The sequence below is a fragment of the Pimephales promelas genome, chromosome 13 (assembly GCF_988280905.1).
Source record: "Pimephales promelas chromosome 13, fPimPro1.hap1.1, whole genome shotgun sequence".
NCBI classification, from domain to species: domain Eukaryota; kingdom Metazoa; phylum Chordata; class Actinopteri; order Cypriniformes; family Leuciscidae; genus Pimephales; species Pimephales promelas.
The window spans coordinates 1986780-2010997 of NC_142781.1; the positions used below are offsets into that span (position 1 = coordinate 1986780).

Consider the following 24218-nt stretch of genomic DNA (forward strand, 5'->3'; position numbering starts at 1 on the left):
TCACACTTAAATGGATTTGGCTAGTGCGATTATGAAATTTTTAATGCGCAGCTTGTTAGTGACGTACGACTCTGTGATCAGTAGGGCTGGGTATTGAGACAAATTTTACAATTCGATTCGATTTCGATTCACAAACTTGCAATTCGATTTCGATTATGATTCGATTCAATATTGATTATTTTGGATATCAGTTACAATAAATGGCCATTTTTCTCAAGGGAATCAAATCTCTTAACTAATGCTGTAAACTATGGGAGTCTAGTTGTAGCCTATAGGCTTCATTAGCCTAATATGAAGGTAATAATGAACTGTTTTGTAGCTGTACAAACACTTAAATTACACTTTTATTTATTTTTATAATAAGATTATATGTAATATAAACATTTAAATGGTGGCTGTCATAAAAACTTGCCAGATTTATTCAAATATGCATTAAATATTAAAGAACATTAAGATTATAATGCATATGTAATATGGTGTATATATTTAGCAAAATGCTCCTCTCTGGAGTTATTTTTTCTAGCTGACTAACGAGTTTATGTGGGTTTTCTGAGGTAAATATGACGATACATTGATTACAAGCTGTTTAACTGACGTCTTTCCACGGTTGAAACGCTGATTGAGTGAATCAATGTGACATGATACGGATTTCGATAAGTTGTACTCTATCTTTAACACTCTTTCAGATGCTCATTCATGTTTATTTGGCGCTGTGACTGGTATTATTAAGCCGGAAGAGAGATCAGCGCTGCTGCTTCTCCAGAGCGATCTCACGCCACAGCGACAAAACGCTATTTATGTTTTTGACTTTCTAAAGAAAATGGACGTAATTTGAAAATTGAGACTTTGTTTCATATCAATAGTAACAAAGGACAAAGATTATTGCGATTTTTTTTTTTTTTTTTTTTTTTTTTTTTTTTTTTTTTGGATGCGCGCAGCCGCGATACAATGATCCATTTATTCAAATGAAACAGGATGACTAATCAATTGTTGAGATTTAAGAATCGATATCGGTTTGTAAAAATGAGAATCGATTAATATCGAGAAATCGATATTTATTACCCAGCCCTAGTGATCAGTAGTAAATGCTGCAAGTTTGAGTTGCTTATAACTAGGGGCGGGGCAAAATATCCTTTGGGCAATTTTACTTGTCCTTCTCCATGCGATACATACAAGAATCGATACTCTTGCGTCAAATGTCGATATTTTAATGAATAAAGTAAGGCGCTCTATATACGTAGATTTCCATGCTCCCATCCCAGCTTTATTAGTTCATGGCTCCTCAAGGTGGCTCTCAAGTATCAACACAGTACAGGAATATAAGTTAACTAGCCTCAGAAAAATAGTTTATAATGGGATGGCGGACTAGCCTGGTCCTACGAGACTTTCGTACATTTCATTTGTAGAGTCTAGATGCGGCAGTGACGAGCGATAACTTCCTTGTGGGCGGGTACTCTGTTGCAGTTTTCTGAGTCACTCTTGATCTGCCTTAACCAATCGCTAACATTAGGTCGTCACGCATGTCTACAACTCAAACTAGCGCACCTCAACACCATCGTTCTCAGCCACTCCCTCTGTTCGCTGATTAATTGATTGTGCAAAACCCAAGAATACACAGCAAACCCAGACGTAGTACTGGGTAGTATAATAGATGTCCAGACCCTGTTTAAGTCCAAATTCTGGACTCACTTTGGCTTTTATAACATTGATGGGACAAACATGTTCAGGGCTCGACATTAAGGCTTGTCCGCTTGTCCGGGACAAGTGTGTTTTTTTTGTAGGACAAGTAGAAGAGAAAATTAGTTGTCAGACCGGACAAGTTAACGTAAATTTCAAACAAAATAAAATGCCATGTTATGTGCCACTCGTTACATCTATTTTACAGATTTTATTTTACCGATTTGAAATGAACACATTTTTCGCGCTGCCTGTGAATGTCCTGAATGTGACTCAGAGAAAGACGCGCGCCAGTATAATGCGCATGCACAGACCGCGCGCCAGAAGTACTCTTTCGCGCTTGAACGAACATCAACACAGACAATTAAGCCAAAATGTCATTTGTCGAGTATCTTCGTAACTTAAAGGCCCGTACACACCGGGACGAATATCAGCGCGCATTATTCGTCAGCGTTTTTCAACGCGTTTTTTGTGTTCACACCCAAGCGTTTTTCGCTGACGATGAGCCGAGTGAACATGCAAATTCATTCCCTGACATTAGATGGCGCTTAATGTAAAACAGAAATAATAGGCCTAATAGAATACTATACTAGGGTGATCATGTTTTATTATGACTAGGGATGCACCGAATATTCGGCCACCGAAAATTTTCGGCCGAAAATGGCCCAAAAGTGCATTTTCGGTTTTCGGCCGAAAGACTTTTATCACCGAAACAATACGGCCGAAATGTTGTGATGACGCAAACAGAAACCGCGACCTGCACATGCTTGTCTGAAGCAACATGTTTGCGGTGCGGACGTATTTCAGTGAATCTGAACCCGCGAGGAGACGGAGGTTTATCCACCTATATCTGCTCTAAACAATGCGCGCCGCCATGACAACGACTCCGGATGCGAGCGGGTCAAGTAACTGTGGAGACTCGCGCTGCGGAGGCAGGCGAAAGTATGCGCAAGTCTCCTCAGACAGCGCGCGCACCGCTCCAAACGGTCGAGGCGTTTTACTGGACCCGCTCTCCGTTGTACTATTCCTTGAAACGACAGGGGACGACTCAAGTAACTGTCCTCTAACCATTAGGAATCGGTGAGAAGAAGAAAGATAAACACATGACAATGTTTATTTTTTAGTATACCACCACCAATACAAAAATAATCATGTAAAACCCAGTAAACCCTGAGATTATTACTTGTGTGACATTACAAAAAAATATATATGGGAACATGTATGTATAGAACTAAATGCTCTCTTAAATATTTTCTACATTCACTAAACATGTTTTGTTAAGTTTCATGTACATTTGTATTAATCATGGACCATTGTTCATTTAAAAAGGCTTTTTATGCTATTGTATGCTACATTTTTAAAATGTAAGAAACTAATTTAGACGTGCAAAGGGTGCTGGTGTGATGAGAAGAAGTTTGCACTCGGCTTTGTTTTTGAGAGAACATTTAATTTTAAAACCTTTCTGCAGGCCATTAGATTATTATTTAATGTACACATGAGTGGGGTCAAAAACATTTTAGTTTGAATTTTATTTTATACTGTGCATTGTGCTAAATAAATATTTGCATAATTTGTAATTTATTTATTTATATTAATTTATGCAATTGCAATGCCCAGATTTTAGTAACGTTTGTACACAGTCATAGCCATAAATGCAATGATACTGATAATTGGCATAATTTCTTTCGGTGTTTCGGTTTTCGGTTTTCGGCCTTGGTTTCCTCTTTTTCGGTTTTCGGTTTCGGCCAAGAATTTTCATTTCGGTGCATCACTAATTATGACAGATAGAAAAAAACGAATGAAATAATGATAGAAATGTCTTCTGTATTAGAAAAATAAATATATAAATAATAAATAACTAAACGAAATGCTTCCAAATGTAAAAAAAAATAGCTCTCACAAACTTACAAAAACGAACTAACAAAATCTATTATTTATATCTTTAGTTTTCATTCTCTTTATCTTGTTTTTCTTCCTCGTCCACCTTGTTTGCCCATCTATATTTTGCTGTAAAACTGATCTTTCCCAGCAGTTTTTGTTTGAAAACCAGGACATTTTCATCACTTAAAAACAGTCAGGACAGGACGTGGAAACAGGACATGTGTACGCAAAGTTGAGATGTTGCCCAGAGATAAAAACATAGCACTAGTTGTCGGATGAACAGATGCACGAGAGACGAGAGTTGTCTAGAGTTGAATCTAACTGAGACTAAGCACACTATGCGCAGTTCTCATCTCAACTCAGATTTCTGTAAAGCACAAAGTGACCGTTTTACACATGTCCCGGGAAAACAGGACTGTTGGTCACCCTATACTATACTATTATTATTACAGAAATACTAATATAAATATTATCTTATAGCTCTTTATGCTCCGAGACCAGCAGCTCAGCATTCATCTTGCCCATAGCTATCTTATCTCTTCTTCGCCGTATGTGTGCTCGGCAAGACCGTTTTGTGTTTGAGCGCCCTCAAGTTGTGTTTTACTGTAACTTCAGAAGTGCCAGACACGTGAGCAAACCCGCCGATCTCGTTGGTCGGATAGGTTTTGACGCGGCGCGTCAAACCAAAAAAACGAACCCGAGGCGTTTTTTTTAAAAATGACGCTTTTACGCGTGGCGTTTTTCGCGTCGGTGTGAACACTCACATTGGCGCCCATTGTTTAGTCACGAGGCGTTAAACGTCGACGAATAACGCGTGCGAAATTCGTCCCGGTGTGAACAGGCCTTAAGTCTTATGATGGACATAAAGAGTTGAAGAGTGTCAAACATGTCCGTTTAAATGTTTTTGAAGTGTTCATGGCAGCCAATCATAGACGTATATGTTGAGCGCGTGAACACAACGGCCAATCAGTAGATAGTAACGGTCATAGTATCGCTAACTGTAACCATGGTATTGTGGCTGAAACAATTTGTTAAAGTTTTTATATGATTCATTTCAGGCTTGTACAACCTTTTGAGAGTTAAATTCAAGCACTTTTCAAGGACTCATGTGCTTCACGCAACTGTTTCCAGCATTTCAAAGTGAATAATTGCATGGATGATTTAAGGTGTGTGTCGATGTTCTGCTTGTGCTCCTACAAATTTTCAGTGAGGGACTAGTAAGACAATGTGGTCTTGAGCCCTGATGACATCTCATATCAGTCGAAAGCAATACAGCACAATTCTGGATTTGAACAATGTGCATGATGGGAGTTCTTCACTCATTGGACTGTTGCCGATGTCATCAAGCTCTCCGCTTGGTGTGTGTGTGTGTGTGTGTTTGCTCATGGTGGGGTTTGAAGGCTCACTCATACAGGCATTGTTCTGATGCTCTGATAACATGAAAGAGCGTTTTGATGCTTTTCAATCTTCAGTCAGTGATTCTCTGTGTCTCACGGCATCACGGACTCACTGTGCTAAAAAGACTTCCTCCCATGATGATGAAAGATACGAGTAAAGCTGATTAATTTTACCAGATCTGCTCTCAGAAATAATAGACATGTTTTTTAGCTGCTGCACCTTCAAAAACTGTCCATTCAGATGTGTGTGTGCCTCAGTGCAGAGAAACGGCCATAGGAAATCTGTTTAATAACGGTTTACTACTTATCAGTATGCCTTGACCAATCGAAATCATGACATTGCGAACCATTTAACAGTTTGCATTAATTATAATTTTTAGGGCCTTGTGAAATCCATTTTGATTTTTATCCTAGAAATGTTTTTTCTTCTAAATTCTGTCAAATTAATGGTTTAATTAAGGTTTAATACTGAAAAAAAATCGTATCAATTGAATTCATACTTGAATAATATATTGATTTATTAAAGCTTATAAAAAATGCTATGCATGTTTTATTTATTGTCTTTAAATGAAAGGGTGTGATAGCGTATCAGAAATGGACACTTCTGAGGTGTTATGGAGTAAATGTGGATCTTCATCTGTGACGTCAGGAACGAGTTGGGTCTGCTTGATCGCAGATGTGAGTGCTCCTGATATGACTCTTAACCTCGGTCTTGTTGACTCTTGTGTGTCAGTGTGCCGGGCGTGATGACGACAGAGGTGGGATCAGAGACAGATGTGAAGAAGGAACCAGAGAAGGTTCCTGAAGCTCAGCATCAGACGGACCCTGTGCAAACAGACCAGCCCGACAAACCCGCCGACAGCGACGCCCAGCCTGTGGCCAGTGCCGCCCAACCAGAGGTAGTGTTGAGATCCTTCAGTGCACACGACAGCACACTGATCTGATTTAGATTATTTTTTTTTTTTTTTTGTAATAAAACCACATAGTTTTAGGGGTGTAACGATACACGTATTCATATTGAATGGTTTTCGGTACACCTTTTTAAACGGTTCATTTGACCATTTTTCCTGCCGACCAACATTTCGTTATTTAACAATTAAGTGTAGTCTACATTAAGTCTACACATTAAGTGCCTGCGTGTGGCAAGCGCACTCAATGTAAGAGACGCTGGCGTGACCACAAAATTGCCCAACATCGAATAGCAAATATAATGTAAGTGGAACGAAACTGAGCTACTCGTTATTGTGTAGTTGACGGACCGTTGATCAGTTTGGACCAATGCAGCGCGAGCCGATCTCAATCATCAGCTCTGTCACTACACAGCCAAATCCAGTAAAGAAAACACTTGAATTCTTCACTGAAGTGATAACATCGCTGCCAGATCTAGCGAGAAACGTTCACATTTCTCCGTTATTAACGGCTCAAACAGTGACGTGGAAACCAGGAGAAACACGGTGCCATGAATGAGCTATCCAGTGTCCACAGATCAGCGACATCACCATGGGTTTACTGTATAACACTCACTGTAGCCGTGGGAGTTTGGCAGGAATAGTAGACTATAACACTTTCAAGTAACATTACATCGTTTTATTTTGACATTATGAACACCGTTTGTCCCCCTCAAATGTTCATCTGAACTAAAAATAAACCTGTATTTATAATAAAGCCAGACCGATATTATCGGCCGATATTAGGCATTTTCCAAACTATCGGTATCGGCAGTTATAATGGCCGATAAATGAATATTTCCAAAATAAAATAGAAACGGACGAAACACGCTTAAACCATGTCATGAGTGTTGGAGTTGTATAGTTTGTCCACCAGAGGGCGCTCTACACGGTTCCTGTTGGCAACACTTGTTGAGTTGGTCACGAGACATACATCGCTTGAATAACAATTAAAAGAACATCCCCATCAGTTCTCTTAACTCAAATAAGCAGGACAAAATGTGACCATCATGTCCAGTTTAAATAAATAAATAAAAAAATATCAGCCGATATATCGGAATATCGGATTTTAAAATCCGAAAATATTTGTATCGGCCTTCAAAATCCTTTATTGGTCGGGCTCTAGTTTATAACTACTACAATATCACATCTCATTTTGTCCAAGGAGTGGTTTTCATTTATATGCTCCTAAGAAGTCAAGTATGGCTCCATCATTGCTCAAAGTTAAAAAATATCATATTTTATGATGTTCGTTTTAATAAAAATATAATTAAAAAATGAAATCAAGGAAATTTCTCGGCCTTTTCTTTCTTTTTGCTGTATCGAAAACGTACCGAACTGTGACTCAAGTGTATCGAACCGAACTGTGATTTGTGAATCGTTACCCATGGTACACTTAGAGAACAGGCGCTACAATTAAAAACTTAACGTGTCTAGTTGATAAATCATGAGCCGAACGAGTCGCAGATCAGCAACAGGAGGTAGATTGCTAGAGCTGACTGACAAGATAATGGCGGAATATATACTGTAATGTTAAAGTGAAATGTAAAAGCACCTATTTAAGCGAATTTGTTCTTTCATCAAGAATAATAGGCTAATGATGAAGCCAATACAATTCAAGCAATCCGACCCCGAATTGGCACCAAATTGAAAGTGAAACTAACTAACTGCATTCATGACGGTGCCACAGGCGTGGAAGTAGTATTCAGTAGAATTCGGACGTTCACACACACACACACACACACACTCATCGATTAACCAGTGGGAAAATATCCCCTAGTATGCGGCAATAGTGACACTAGTGTCTGAACTAATTTGGCTCTTCAGTGTCTTCAGTGTTGACTGTGTCGGTCCCGCAGGAGAGCCGGAGTGCAGAGCCGGAGAGCCCGCAGAAGGAGGAGTCGTCTCCCAATCCCAGCAGCCCTCCTGCCACCAGCGGACAGAAGAAGGAGAAGGGCATCTCTCGCTTCCTGCCTCCATGGCTTAAACGACAGAAGTCCCAGATCCAAGACCAAGCCCCCGAGAGCGCAGAGCAGCCCCAGAGCCTGAGCCTGAAGGAGGAGGAGGAGCAGAGCGAGCCGAAAGACCAGCCGGACGCAGCAGGAGCCGCCCCCGACACAGAGAACACAGAGGAGGTGAAGGAGGAGAGCAGGCCCGAGCAAGTGCAGCTGGAGGAGAACGGGAAAGAGGAGGAGAAGTCAGTCGGCAGTGCTGACACACAGGTGAGAGACGCATGCTGCTCATACACACACGGGCCACTTTTATTCCTGGCGTTTTCATCAACAGTGCTGTAATATAATCCTTTAATCATTAATCCTCATGATGGGCATGAAGTGCTCCTTTGATAAATTCAAAGCAGAATTAACCCCCCCCCATAAGAATCACCTAAGGGGGATGCCCCCCCCCCCCCTTTCTCCAAAACGAAATTCAGGCCCTGGTTTATTGTAATATCGAAGAGAACAGAAGCATGATGAAGGATGACGGTAAAATAAGCAAAATTAAATTAAACTGAAGGAAATGAAGACGGTCAACAGAGAGCGAGCGTCCCAGCTACTCACCCCCTGTCCACAGGCGAGCTAACAGATCATTTGTATCTATGCTAGGGCCTTATGATTTCCGCGATAACGGAATCGCGGGCGGAATTGGCAAATTAACGCGGAATCTAGTGATCTAGTGTTAACGCGGAATCTAGTGTTAACGCGGAATCTAGTGTTAACGCGGAATCTATTAACTTGGAATCTTGTGTTAACGCGAAATCTTGTGTTAACGCGGAATCTATTAACTTGGAATCTTGTGTTAACGCGGAATCTTGTGTTAACGCGGAATCTATTAACTTGGAATCTAGTGTTAACGCGGAATCTTGTGTTAACGCGGAATCTATTAACTTGGAATCCAGTGTTAACGCGGAATCTATTAACTTGGAATCCAGTGTTAACGCGGAATCTTGTGTTAACGTGGAATCTATTAACTTGGAATCCAGTGTTAACGTGGAATCCAGTGTTAACGCGGAATCTATTAACTTGGAATCCAGTGTTAACGCGGAATCTTGTGTTAACGAGGAATCTTGTGTTAACGCGGAATCTATTAACTTGGAATCCAGTGTTAACGCGGAATCTATTAACTTGGAATCCAGTGTTAACGCGGAATCCAGTGTTAACGCGGAATCCAGTGTTAACGCGGAATCTTGTGTTAACGCGGAATCTTGTGTTAACGCGGAATCTTGTGTTAACGCGGAATCCTGTGTTAACGCGGAATCCAGTGTTAACGCGGAATCCAGTGTTAACGCGGAATCCAGTGTTAACGCGGAATCTTGTGTTAACGCGGAATCTTGTGTTAACGCGGAATCCAGTGTTAACGCGGAATCTTGTGTTAACGCGGAATCTTGTGTTAACGCGGAATCTTGTGTTAACGCGGAATCTTGTGTTAACGCGGAATCTATTAACTTGCAATCTAGTGTTAACGTGGAATCTAGTGTTAGCGCTAGTGTTCGCGCGGAATCTAGTGTTAACACGGAATCTAGTGTTTAACGCGGAATCTAGTGTTAAAGGAGAACTCCGGCGAACAATGAACCTTTGGTCTAATAAAACATCGGTACATAGTCAACCGTTCTCTGAGTTTTGTTTTCATGATAATCGATTGTAAAGAGTTTTATCTCTAAAAACTGTTTAGCATATAATGCTAGTAATGGGGGCATTGAGTAAGTAAAAAGAAATCGCTAGTTTATACCACTAATAAGGCTCAAAATAGCCCCACACTAACGCAGTAACATAATGAGGGTCCATACATGCAAAACGAAGCATTGAGAACTTTGTAAGTGTACAGACCATTTAATAAGAAGATACTTTATGAAGACAGTTCACTTCGTGTATACAGACAGGAGCCATCTTAAAAATAGTCTCGATAAGTCGATCCCCGAACGACGTGCTGAGTGATCTGAGCTATGTGAAGTTCAGCGAACTTCTGAACTGTATGAACCGCGGTCTCTAGTGTTAACGCGGTCTCTAGTGTTAATGCGGTCTCTAGTGTTAATGCGGAATCTAGTGTTAATGCGGAATCTAGTGTTAATGCGGAATTTCGTGGAATTTTACGTGTTTGTTTTTAAATTCAGTTTTTGTGTGGGAGAAGAACGCATGTCTGGCATAAATGCAGACTGGTGGAAGCAGATCTGGGTGACACAAACACCCCACCCAGTCATTTCAGCTACAATGACGAAATCAAAACAATGAAAGCATGGCGAAGCGGCTCTCCACGGCTCTTCTTTCGTCGGCAAAAAGTTAAACTCAGTGCTGTAAGCCATCAGTGGCAAGCCGAGCAGTTTGGGGGTGGTGATGGCGCAGTGGATAAAACACATGCCTTTGGTGTGAGAGACCCGGGTTCGAATCCACTGAGGCGCCGGACTGGACAAAAGCGAAGCGAACTCCGTGAGCGACACTAGGCGAGAGAGAGAGACAGAGTGTGGCTTCATTTAAACTTATATAAACTAATATCGTTTATTTTACTGGACAGTGTAAAGCTCATTACCATATTTTGTTGTTACTTGAAGAGAGCAGTGATATGTTTCTTAATGCAGTATTTGTACCTCAATAAATTTAAGTTCATTCCCATTTTTATTTCTATACATTTTAATCATTAACTTTAAAAGCAAACACTCTTTTTACGACTAAAATAACAGTCAAGGGTAAAAATGTAATTAAATTAAAACGGAATTTAGGAAAAAATAAAACTGATTTCATAGGGCCCTAAAGTGATGTATCAAACAGGAAGTGAGAATGTCACCCCGTCTCTGGCACCTGTGGTCGTGGTGTTGAGCTGAAGATCGGCTCAGATAAACCTGTGTGTGATCGGACTCTAATCCAGATCAGATGTGGACGCTGTCACACTGAACCACATGCTTCTGGCAGAAACCATCAGCATCCGCCCGCTGACATCATCCAGCAGCCATCCGCTCGGCTGGAAAACATGAGCGCTCGCGCATGTGTGTATTAACTCTGTGTGTGTGTGTGTGTGTGTGCAGCCTGTGAGGGAGGAGAAAGAGGCAGAATCGGAAGTGAAGGAGCGCGAGGAGGAGAAGAAAGGGGAAGAGCAAGTGATTCAGCAGGAGACGAGTGTGCTGTCGCCCCTCAGACTCAACAAGAAGATGAAGATGGTGGTGTGTCACGTGACTCTACTGGACGGCAGCCAGTTCTCCTGCGAGGTGGAGGTGAGACCCGTCTGTCTGTCTGTCCTGATGTTTGGTGAAGTCTTTGGAGTCGCATCATCACCGTTGACTGTAGGTCAGGGGTCGTTCTGCTCTAATCCTGTCGGTCTGTGTTTTACTCTTCTTTATTTTATGAGAACTCGGGATGACATTAATCCTGTTGTGTGTATGGAGATATGTGTGTGTCGCTTGGATTTGTGTCTATAATCTTCCCTCATGGGCACCATGGCAACACTATCTGTCAGCAGTACACACGTCTGTGTGTGTGTGTTTGTGCACTAGTCTGAGCAGCATGTGTTGTTCATGAAGCTTATTTAAATATTGTGTGTCCACCATCCCCATACAGATGTTTCTTATAAATATATGACAACCCTTTAGTGGAGGAACTAGACATTAATATAATAATAATATAATATCAGGGTTGAAATGAGGTAAAAGAGTAAAAATCAGCTGTGGCGGGAAACACTGTCAAATCACGCTGGGGAAGTTTGTGTAAGTCAAATCTGCACAGACTTAGCACAAGTACTCATAAGATCTTGATTTATTAAATACAGCATATTGCACAGAATCTGCTCATATCTGGCTTACTTGAACACACGCGTCACTGCGCGACAAATAACGGCACGCTCGTTCATTGTTTTGAAGCAATAGTGAAGATTAAAAAGCATTTGGTTAACAGAAAAGACGTCCTACATCCTGCATTTGATGTTCTTTGTACTGTATTGATCATCTGTCCACCTAAAATATATTTTTTGGAGGAGATGGCTGAATGACAGGATTTAGTTTGAATAAGAAATTAATTTATGCAATCCAAATTGTACTTTTTATATACAGTGGGCCCAAAAAGTATTTAGTCAGCCACTGATTGTGCAAGTTCTCCTACTTAGAATGATGAGAGAGGTCTGTTATTTTCATCATAGGTACACTTCAACTATGAGACACAAAATGAGGAAAAAAAAATCCAGGAAATCACTTTGTAGGATACAGTGTGTGCAAACCTGGTGAAGACTTACGGGAAACATTTGACCTCTGTCATTGCCAACAAAGGTTATATTGAGTTGATCTTTTGTTATTGACCAAATACTTATTTTCCACCATAATTTACAAATAAATTCTTTAAAAATCCTACAAAGTGATTTCCTAGATTTTTTTTTTTCTCATTTTGTGTCTCATAGTTGAAATGTAGCTATGATGAAAATAACAGACCTCTCTCATTATTCTAAGTAGGAGAACTTGCACAATCAGTGGCTGACTAAATACTTTTTGGCCCCACTGTATATATATATATATATATATATATATATGAATGAAAGGGAAAATGTACATCCAGCCGGTTGTTCTCTCAGAATAAGCCCCCTGACGGGAAGTGTTGGGGGTCTGTGGAGGTTGTACCAGCCTGAAGGGGTTTATTCTGAGAGAACAATCGGCCGGATGTACAGTATCCCGCTTATTACACGCCTACTTGCCACGCAAGTATAAAATTACACACAAAATATTGATCTGAGTCTAAAAATATGCAGAGAGTTCAAACTAGACGGACATTTAAGGGATACGGTACACATTCATAACACTTTATTACACAGCATTTCACCACAGAAATAATTATGGAGATAAGATATATTGATTTCAGATTAAACTGTTTTAAAATCATACCTGTTTGTATCTCATAATCCAACAGTGTACAAAACACTGGTCACAAAATGGCGGCAGCTGCGTTTGTGTGAAACGAGAGAGCGAGTCCATGATGCTGTTGGCACAATTTGATAACTGATATAGTTTTAGTATTTTATTAGCTCACCAAATGCAAAACTTCCATGGAAAAAAAATCTAGCAAGAAAACACTGCTGACTTCAGTGACCCGGGTGAGCCTGTGTTTCAGTTTTTACTAGTTGTTATCTGGGAGCAATTGACCAATCAGAATCAAGTATTCCACAGAGCCCTGTAATATATAAATATATCATCTTTTTTCTTCTAGCCAAATTGGCCAGCGAAAAAAATCATTTTAAACCTGGAATAAAATATAATAGATTTGCCTGCGTGTGTGTGTGTGTGTGTGTGTGTGTGTGTTCAGTAGCTGAAATAGGATCAGTCATTGAGCTGACAGGAGCATTTAAGTGCATGATGACCTCTGACCCTGCAGTGATTTGGTGGGTGCGTGAAGTGTTTCGGAGGACAGATAATTGGGGGCCCGCTGTCAGTGTTAAATCACCAGTGTCTGCGTCAGCTGCTGGGTTACAGACACACACACACACACTAAAGGAACACTAACCGTCAATGCACTGTAGATACATTGATTTTGTAAATGTTGGCCAGTACACTTACAGACAAGTATTATATATTGGCTATATAAAACAGTATAATGGGTTTTAAAGTGACAGCAGCCTAATATACGTGTTGCCAAATTATGAGAGACTGTTGAAAATATCTATATGCAGTTTTCCCCATGGCATCGATGTCAAAACTGTGGCCAGTGGAAATGCTGAGTGGCTAGGAACTGGAAAACCGCTAGCCACAGTGACTGGTGAGCAAAAACGTTCACGTCAATCTGTGGTTATCAACCTGAACCTTTCCATTGTGTATGTAGCGCCATGAAAATATGACTCTTCATTATTTTGAATGGATCATATATAGATAGCCAGCAAGTAACACTCTCTTTACAATCACTTCAGCTCACTCTTCCAAATCTCCCGTTATAATCGATGAAGCTGCACAAACAAGGTCTTTATTACTGTGTGTTTACAGTTTCTTGGTTTTAATAGCATTGGGGAACAAAAGCTTTGTTTTGTGTGGTATTGAGTGGATTCGGACTTAAATGCCTCTGATCGGCCATTGCTTTCACACACTCAACTCAGCATGTCTCTGATTGGCTACAGTGATCAATGCTTGAAAAAACACAAGCCCGCACACACATAACTCGAAACCTCTTCACAGAGCGTGCACACAAAACACAAAGTCTATAAAGTTGAATTGAAATCTAATGGAGTGAACAGGAGTGATCTGCGGACGCTGGAATGGGAGTAGTGCAGGTGAGTGTTGGGATATGATGTTCTGGGCTCTCTGAGAGCTTTCAACAGGCTCGGCTTTGTCCCGTCACCGGAAAGTGCTGAGGCATCACTAAGCGCTATTGTCCTGGTGTGTTCATGCACGAGACGGTGGCATGTTTGCTCAGAGATGAGCGCGACTGTCTCCGGGTCGTCTGTACGCGCAAGCCGGAGCTCCAAACAAAGCATTCCAGACGGGACGCTTTATCGGGACAAAGAGGGGCTCATGACTGCTGGACGACCCCTCATGGATGTTCGGTGCTCCTGTCCGTCCTCACCGCTCTTCTGTCCTCACGCCAGGATTAATTCTGCTCTCTGGTTGAGACGAGAGCGTATGGATGATCCACACGGACACTCGGCCAATCACAGCGCACATATCTTCAGCTAATCACAGCGCAGTGACCTATATAACAGGAGTGCTGTGTGTTTTTAATGCCGTAAGTGCAGAGATCCAGCCGTGTGTTTTCCTGGAAGCCGAACCCGTATGCTCTTTAATGTCCTGGGCATCATGAGACTCTGCTGATCAGGGTCGAGGGACACACAAGGCCTCAGCAGAGCTCCCACAAGTGTGTGTGTGTGTGTGTTTGACGCTAATGCTTCCGGACGCTCCTTCACAATGACGCTCTGTGATTCCTCCTGTACGTCGCTGATCCTGAATAAACCCTCTTCAAACATCCCATCAGTGATTCTCTGTGACTTTACAACCCAATTATTCATCGTGTTGTTCGGAGCTCCTTCTTTTGTTCTCATTCATGTTGCGCTTTCTTTCATCATGTTCTTTTAGGCTTTCACTGCCACTCTCTGATCCATTCGTTTCTTTCATACACACACAATCTCCCACAGTCCACCTGTCGTCTGAATGATGCTGTAGTTCAGCGAGCGAAAAAGGCCTTTTAGTATTATTTGTACAGACATTCACCTTCGGAAATCAGTGAAATCTGCACAGATTTCTAAAACAAGCGTAAGAATATTTGATCTGTTTAGCAGTTGTTATTGCGCAGCTGTCTTCAGCTCTTTCCCAGATTTTGGTCAGGGGAACTCCTTCGTCTTTCTTAGCTGAAGCCTGAATTTTGTTGATGATAACGTGTGCTTTGGATCAGTGTGAAATCCTCTTCGTTCATCTTTCTAGGTTCTTGAGATCTGGCCGGGGTGTGTGTTTGGTCAGAGACAGAAAGAGCTGCGACTCTAGTAATGTTGCCGTCTGACCCGTTTTTTTTTTTTTTTTCTGGAGGGACACCCTATTCTTGATGATGTCACCGTCGTGCCATACTTTCCTCCACTTGTTGATGACCATCCTCCCTGAGCTCGAGTGTATCTTAACCCTTGGATGTGTTTTTGTAGCCCTGACCTGAGCGACACCTCTACAATAAATGTTTAAAGGGCACCTATAGGAGGATCTTTGTTGACATCATTGTACGCATGCGCGATGACCGGCTGTAAAGACGCGACAAGCACTTTCAAGAGAGTTTAGCAGGCAAAATCCACAATATATAAGCTCTTTAATATCTGACGACCGGAGGAGGTTTGGAGAGAAGCTCAAAATTTGTATTGGTGACAAAATCGACTTTATGCACAGCTGCACTACTTCCTGAACTTAAGCCAGCTCCCTTGTTTACTGTCTGCCATTATTGGCCAAATTGATTAGTTCAGGTGTGCCTGACCTCAGTAGTCACGGCAACAACAATCAGACACACCTGAATTAATCAAGCTTGGCCAATAATGGCGGACAGGAAACAAGGAGCTGGCTGAAGTTCAGGAAGTAGTGCATCTGGGCATAAAGCCAATTGAAGTTATTCAAAGGCCATATGTGATTTGGGATGTCAAAAAACGCCCATGTCGTGGCCACTATAATCTGCTGGGGAGACATTTATTCCAATTTAATAGAAACCCCTGGACCCTTCACTCATGAAAGATTAAAGGGCTTTCAAAAGTCGGGAGGCCTATGATTATTTTGTTTCTCAAAGTTGTGCCGATCTTTTCTGCCGAACAGAAAGCAGTGATAGTGCTAAAAGCAACATGACATCATGACTTTTGCTTAAACATACACAGCACTTTCAAATCAAGTGGCGTGTTATCTTTATGCATTTTGAGCTATGCGTGTATGTCTCTGCCGTTAAATAAAGCGAAACGAAGCAAACTGTAGATCTACATCTGGGGAGCGATATTTTTTCCTAGGATGGTGGGGGAAGACTCATAAATGGTATTAACCCCAGTGACGGGTAGGTTTAGGTTGGGTAGGTCATATTTATGTACAGTAATGTAAAATTAAGTCAATGGTGTTCATAAACGCGCTGAAAAGCGATTATGCGTGTTGGAAATACGAATTGGCGTGTTATACATGCGCCATTTCATGAGATCAGTCTGTAAAAGCAGAGGTAAAGTTAGGTTAGACCTGGCCAAGCAAAGTCACAGCGTGATTCGCATCTCCCGTGGGTGATCGCAGAACGGAGAAATAGTCACTGCTAGGGTTGGGTATCGAGAATCGAGTATCGATTGGAACCGGGACTAACTTTTAGTTTTTCCCGGAATCGTTCAAAAGTAAAAATTTCGATTCCTAGTTTCGATATTCACAGTCCGCCGAGCGGAAGAAGAAACCGCTGAACAACACCAACGAAGAAGCGTCTACCGGAAGTGTTGGCATAACCGCGCGAGTCGAACATGAGTAGCTTACGTCGGCGGCCCAAAGTGTGGCTTCACTTTTCTAAAAATTAACGAAATCTCGGCAAAATGCAAAATTTGTGACAGAAGGAGTATTTCCTTCAGAAAGGCCGTTGGTTAGCAAGGTTAGCTAAACTTTTTTGACCCTGCATCTTAAAAGAATCGGAATCGAGAATCGTTAGGAACCGGAATCGAAAGAAGGAATCAGAATCGGAATCAGAATCGTTCAAATTCAAACGATACCCAACCCTAGTCACTGCTCGCTGCAAAGCCGGGTAAGTCTTCATTGATCAGTGTTCTTATTTATTTATTTATTTATTTAAAATGAAAAACTTTTTATCAGGCCCCCAACAAGCCGTACAATCGAACACACAGCAAGACTGAACCATCCTCTTCTCTAAATCCTCCTCCAAACTTGCAAAACAATCAAATTACAGGTATCTAGCGGGATTTCTTGCCACACGATTCCCACGATGCAACGCGACAAACGTAAACAATGACGTCACAAAAGATCCTCCTATTATGCCCCTTTTTACGAGATGTAATATTGGTCTCAGGTGTCCCCAGAATGTATTTGTGAAGTTTCAGCTCAAAATACCCCATAGTTAATTTAATATAACCATTTGAAAGTCATTTTTGGGGCCTGTTTAAAAATGAGCTGTTTTGGTGTATACCACCTTAAATGCAAATGAGCTGCATATCCCCGCCCTGCCTTTGGATGAGGGCGTAACTTGATACCTATGGCAGTCGGTACTGAGAGATTGAGAGAAACCGCTGTTTTGAATGTCATTCAGCCGTACGTTTGAATCGGAATATATAAATAGTACGAAGAGACTCCGGCAGGATAAACACAAATGAGAATGGACCAGTACGTCTCGGTATGGTTATTTGATACATTTATGTACAGTTGTATTTGCATCCCATTTGCAATTATGGATGTGGAACACGCATACAAACACTAACGCTGGCGCAATTTTTTGAAATTACATACACATACTGTATTGGGTATTGTGCTTTTATTATCTCTTTTTAATGTAGAGCAACCCCTGCTCTTTATCTTCACATTCCTCCATGTTTCTTTATCCTCATAGTTGTCTCTCTCTGACGCCTGAGCGCAGTCATTGCTTCCTCTACTCTAGCTGTAGATCTGTGATCTGCTCTAGGTCAGCTGACATTCATGTGTTGTTTTGAGCCAGTAGCTGTACATCTCTCTGGTTTGTTGTGCCGACACCATGAGAACATGTCTCCACCTGTGGCTTTCTTCAGCCATTAACACATCATCATCATCATCATCATCATCAGGCAGCTGTGCAGTCAGATGAGCGTCGGTGTTTGTTTGCACTTGTCCTTCCCCTAATGCACTTTTCACTAATGCAGGCCTTCTGTTGTCCACTATTGATCCACTGGAAACTGAAATCCATTAGCAGCATCTTTGTGTGTGTGTGTGTGTGTCGAGTTTACGGAGCATAACATCTGATCACTCATCAGTAAATCTGGTGCGAGTGAACGCTTGGAACGGATTAGTCGGTGTAATTGCATCCAAAACAGCAGCTTATGGGGTTTTGTCTCATGTCATAATAAGAAACATTAAAACCTTAAACAAGCACTCTTTGGTGTTTGTTTGTGTTGATATGACCTTCACTTAGACTTATACTGTAGAAATGGGACCAAACTTCCCTGCTCTTTGAGTACCATTCACAGCTCAACACTTCCTCTCCAATCCATCCAGAACATTTACTGAGACCGGACTGAAAAACAAGGACATTTATCATGATTATGATATTACAGCAATCTCTACAGTCATATCTTTTAAGAATATAGTCCAAGTCTTAAGCCTCAGGCGCGATTCGTTTCGGAGTCACACTTGTTATCCTCCCGGTCAAAAGTGACCGGACACTTACATTAAATTTCCTCCATCCCAGTAAACCCAATGCAATTTATTTTTGTTCTATAATATTTATTCTTTGCAATTTAGTATTTTGAGACAATTTGATGGAATTTACTAATATTTATGGTCTATTTTCGGCATGTGAATTCCCCAGCTTTTTATGAACACATTTTTTTTTTTGGTGGATTTGAATATATAGTTGAAACAATCTAAATTTTTTTATTAAAAAATTTTTAAAAAAATAAAAAATAAAATAAAAACTGTGAATTTTTGTGTTTTTGTCAATTACCCATTCATTTCCTATGGGGGTCATTTTTGACCAAAGACCACAAGTGTGATTTTTTTTTTTTTTTTTTTTTTTTTTTTTAAGACCACTTAGCAAGCTCAGATCATGACCTTTTTTTGTGTGTTCACATACATAATGCCATAAAAGTCACCAAGTTTTGTAACACTCCGACGAAGCTGTGATTTTTAAAAATTCAAAACATACTTTTTGTAATCAAATTATTGGTGTGTATAAAAGTATGTTTGGATGTTTGTGTGTTTGGCACTCTAGATGTTGTAGAGTGTCACCCCTTTCCTGCAGTGTACTTTTTTTTTTTTTTTTTTTTTTTTTTTTTTTTAGAATTGTGGCCAATTTTTAGATTGCATGTACAAAAATTCTGAGATTTTTTTTTTTTTTTTTTTTTTGTCAATTTCCCATTCATTTCCTATGGGTCGGAAGACCACAAGTGTGACTATTTTTTATGACCACTTAGTCTGCTCAGATCATGACCTCAATATTTTTTTGTATTCACATACATAATGCCATAAAAGTCACCAAGTTTCATAACATTCCGATGAAGCTGTGATTTTTAGAAATTCAAAACAGAAATTTTTTCGGTCAGAAATGACCGAAGAGCACCTGAGGGTTAAAGGTACAGTAGACACGCAGTCAGTTTAATTGACATGGTCATATCCACCTTATTTCGAACAATTTACTGCGTTTCATTCAAATTATTGTTGGAGCCTTTGGTTCAGGAAACTTCTCGTTTTCAAAAGTACTGAAACGAATCATTTCAAATGATAGTTTGCATTTATAAATCATCCTTATTTTTCAGTTTGACTGAATAAGCTGTACGTTTTCCGTCATGATCCATTTTATCCATGGGGAACGTGTTGTTGGTTTCACACGAATATCTGTTTTAAGTACGCTAGGTGTCTTTTGTTCCTCAGGAATATTTTCTGCGATCCTGATTAATTCACATATGAACGATTCTAATAACTACACAAGTACGAATTTCTAATTTTCTCCCAAAATTCTCATTTCCATCCTGATTTTTTTCAACACACACCGCATTAAAAATGTTCTGTTCACACCAAGAACAGGGATTATATTAACGTCCACTCCAACACAATATTGTTCGGTTTGTTAAAAGCGAGCTGCAGTTTTGTCCTCTGCCGCCTTAAATGCCCGAGCTCTTTGACAATCAGTAAATCAGAATCCATCTTGCTTTAATGTTTTTATTGTTCATCAGAAAGTGACTCAAACGATATCATTCCTCTTGTGTTTGGCGTGGACGCAGCTACTTTTAACAGTGTTTTGGTGCAAGAAACCTCGACTGATGGCTTAGAGAACGCATGAGGGGTCTGGCGTATGGGTGGGCGAGCAGATCGAAGAATGCAGATCTTCCTCAATGACTAATGCTGGAAGCTCCTGGTGTCTGGAGAGGAGAGAGGGACTGCAACCAGGCCTCTCATTCCTCAGGAGTCACACCAACACTCACGCTATCGAGATGAATCAACCGAATCTCAACAGGCCCATTATGAGCCGGCGCTTCAGTCTCCATTCAGACTCGTTACAGCGCCAGCGCTGGCATTTACGGGAATACTTCAAGTGCCGACTCTTCTGCCCTCATTTACTCACCATCATGTTGTTCCAAACCTCATTGCCTTTGGTTTCTCTAAATATCACTGAAGAAAATCATACAGGTTTGGAACGACGTAAAGGCGATTATTGAACCGTTCCCTCATGATAAATGGTTCTGCAGCTAATGAAGCGACTTGGATGAGCACCACAACATTGTCTATGAATAACATATTCCACTCATCTTTCTTCCTCTGTGTGTTTTCAGAAACGGGCGAAAGGCCAGTACCTGTTTTTTGAAGTCTGCGAACACCTGAATCTGATAGAGAAGGACTACTTCGGCCTGAGCTTTAAAGACAACGCTGAGCAGAGGGTGAGTTCACACACCTTAACAGCAGTCCATGTGACTCGAGCTCTGTGTTCCTGTGATGCTTTATGGGAAACAGAGACCGTCTTGGTCACATCGGCACTAGGGTCGTGGCAGTGGCCGTGGGTGTAACGAGCCGATTACTGCCGGTGGTGTGGTGGTTAAATGTTAAATAAAACATTAGCAAAAGCAGCTGACGCATTTCATCTTCCGCGGGAACAAGACATCAGGGCTATATTTGATGATGCCAGACTAAGCGAACATATGTGGGAAACGCTACACTAAGAACATGCCTTACCAAGTCTAACAAGCACAAACTGTGTTAATAGAAAAATAAAAAGGTATCTAGTTTTAAATGAATAGTCTCATTCAGCTCGAATCCAAAGCACTGATACTGATCACTAGGGCTGGGTAATAAATATCGATTTCTCGATATTAAACGATTATCATTTTTACGAACCGATATCGAATCTTAAATCTCAAGAATTGATTAGTCATCCTGTTTCATTTGAATGATTGGATCATTGTATCGCGGCAAAAAAATCACAATAATCTTTGTCCTTTGTTACTATTGATATGAAACAAAGTCTCAATTTTCAAATTACGTCCATTTTCTTTAGAAATTCAAAAACATAAATAGTGTTTTGTCGCTGTGGCGTGAGATCGCTCTGGAGAAGCAGCAGCGCTGATCTCTCTTCCGGCTTAATAATACCAGTCACAGCACCAAATAAACATGAGTGAGCATCTGAAAGTGTGTTAAAGATAGAGGACAACTTATCCAAATCCGTATCATGTCACATTGATTCGCTCAATCAGCGTTTCAACCGAGGAAAGACGTCAGTTAAACAGCTTGTAATCAACGTCATATTTACCTCAGAAAACCCACATAAACTCGTTAGTCAGCTAGAAAAATAACTCTAGAGAGGAGCATTTTGCTAAATATATTCACCATATTACATATGCATTATAATCTTAATGTTCTTCAATATTTAATGCATATTTGAATAAATCTGGCAAGTTTTTATGACAGTCACCATTTAATTGTTTATATTATATATAATCTACTTATTATAAAAATAAATAAAAGTGTAATTTAAGTGTTTGTATAGCTACAAAACAGTTCATTATTACCTTCATATTAGGCTAATGAAGCCTATAGGCTACAACTAGACTCCCATAGTTTACAGCATTAGTTAAGAGATTTGATTTCCTTGAGAAAAATTGCCATTTATTGTAACTGATATCCAAAATAATCAATATTGAATCAAATCGAATTGTGAAATTTGTGTCAATACCCAGCCCTATGAACAAACACTGGTATTGATTAGCTGTGATCAGTAGGAGCCATTGGGGATGAAGCATGAAGTTTCATGGGATTGGTGTGGCGTGTTGTTTTCTAGGTCTGTTCAGTCATTAGTCTCTCAGTGGATCTGATTGAGCCAGTAATGGAGACCTTATGTTTCAGACGCATGTCTTTGAGCACTTTAACATCGCTGATATTCAGCGTTAACACGGTTGGTTCAATTTCCATTTTATGACTCGTTTCCGTGATTCTGCGCGACTGAAATCATAGGACCCTTGTTCAGCTCGATCTATGCAAATAGCAAAGAGATTCATTAACCAAGATCTTTTAAAGCTGTACACAGACTTGCCATACAAAGCCACACGCAGTGGAAATTAAGCGGTCAAAATTAATAAGAGAAATATACTAGTTTTAAATGATATAATTCAAATATTTACAGTGGTCTGGGTTGATGAGGAAAAACTGGGTTGAGATGCCGTCTCAAAGTAGACAGAGGAGTCCACTGTCAAGATCAGGTGCAATGGTGACTTTAGGGACCCAGACTCTGTCCGCCTCTGCAGAGAATGAGCTCACGGGCACAGAATGGTTTGTTTAGTTCAGATCTCGATGGTGGAGTGCAGCTGCTTTATTGACTCTTGTGTTTTTCTGTTGCAGTGCTGGCTGGACCCTACCAAGGAAATCAAGCGGCAGATCCGCAGTACGTGCCGTCTCCTTCTCTTTCCCTCATGTGATCAGTCAGGCAGATGATGGGGGTTTGGTCTGGGTGGGTTTGTGTGATTCAGTCTCTGGCTCAACAGCTGTAATTATCAGAGCGCTGGAATGATGCACACTGGGTGGATTCCTCATTCACACCGCATTCAGAAACACAGCTCGTATGCGTTCTGTCAGCTGACTGGTCTCCTTAGAGGGATCAATCACACTTCGGTTGAGCTGTGCTGCCTTAAAGCTTTTAACCCTGTAGAGCCTGACAGATCTTACAATAGCTGGGTTTCAGTCACGTGATTATGATGACGCGTGGAATTCAGATGGAGGGCAGGGAAGAGCGCAATGGACGAGATGGAGGAAAGTCCGTATTGCACTACGTTACACGCTATTACAAGAGAAAGATATAAACAAAAATCAAACATATGTTGGACGTGATCCTTTTCAACTGAATTGAAAGATTTTCCGGTAGATATCAGCAACAAACTCGTCTTACAGACATACTTTGACTTTAGAAAGGACTGAAACGTTACACAAACAGTCACTTAAGTTTGACGAAGTGATCACTAACGTTACACACACGAGCATTATCCCATTCGGCTCCTCACGACTGCAGACGTAGGTTTGCAAGCCAAGTTTTTCAATCAATTTCTTGTATTTTCCCCCTTATGAACAACAACTTTTGGCACACGATAAAAAACTCCTTGTGGTTTGATCGATTCCAGTAACCATAAATGACTCAAAACACAGACATTTTGAGTTTGTTATAGTGCTTTCTAAATACAGCAAATCACTTCCTGCCCTCCATTTGCATTTCGCGCCATGTGGCGTGACGTCACATGAATTGTCAAAGTTTGCATATGTTTTTTAAAGGGATACTCCACTTTTTTTGGAAATAGGCTCATTGTACAACTCCCCCAGAGTTAAACAGTTGGGTTTTACCGTTTTTGAATGAATTTTCTGATATTTAGAAGAATATCAGTAACCAGACCGTTTCTGGTCTCATTGACTACCATAGTATATATTTTTTCCTACTATGGAAGTCAATGAGACCAGAAACTGTCTGGTTACTCTTCTAAATATCAGAAAATCAGCTGAATTCAATCGAAAACAGTAAAACCCAACTATTTAACTCTGGGGGAGTGGTAAAATGAGCCTATTTCCAAAAAAAAGTGGAGTATCCCTTTAAGTATCATTTGATACATGAGGCTTTTGTGGCTTCATGTAGTCTTATATAGTTAGAATATGGAGCCAACATTTTATTCAAAAGCCCAAACTGAGCAAAAATATGCAATTTGCTGCTGATATTGATAT

The 24218-nt window shown here is 40.6% G+C and overlaps 1 protein-coding gene and 1 long non-coding RNA gene across 25 annotated transcripts in view; both read left to right on the top strand.

The window, feature by feature from the left end:
- LOC148974391 (uncharacterized) overlaps positions 1–5844 on the top strand; it is a 48103-nt gene extending 42259 nt beyond the window's left edge. For both annotated transcript variants that reach the window (XR_016145949.1, XR_016145950.1), the window contains exon 5: positions 5712–5844. This is a non-coding gene — a long non-coding RNA (uncharacterized LOC148974391). The remainder of the gene's footprint in view (positions 1–5711) is intronic.
- The window catches only part of epb41l2 (erythrocyte membrane protein band 4.1 like 2), a 105314-nt gene that overhangs the window by 29117 nt on the left and 51979 nt on the right, over positions 1–24218 (top strand). For all 23 annotated transcript variants that reach the window (XM_039664239.2, XM_039664244.2, XM_039664258.2 and 20 more), the window contains exons 2-6: positions 5689–5854; positions 7762–8124; positions 10917–11102; positions 20801–20905; positions 22857–22899. In XM_039664239.2, coding sequence (XP_039520173.2) covers positions 5702–5854; positions 7762–8124; positions 10917–11102; positions 20801–20905; positions 22857–22899 — 850 coding nt within the window. In that variant the 5' untranslated portion in view covers positions 5689–5701. The remainder of the gene's footprint in view (positions 1–5688; positions 5855–7761; positions 8125–10916; positions 11103–20800; positions 20906–22856; positions 22900–24218) is intronic.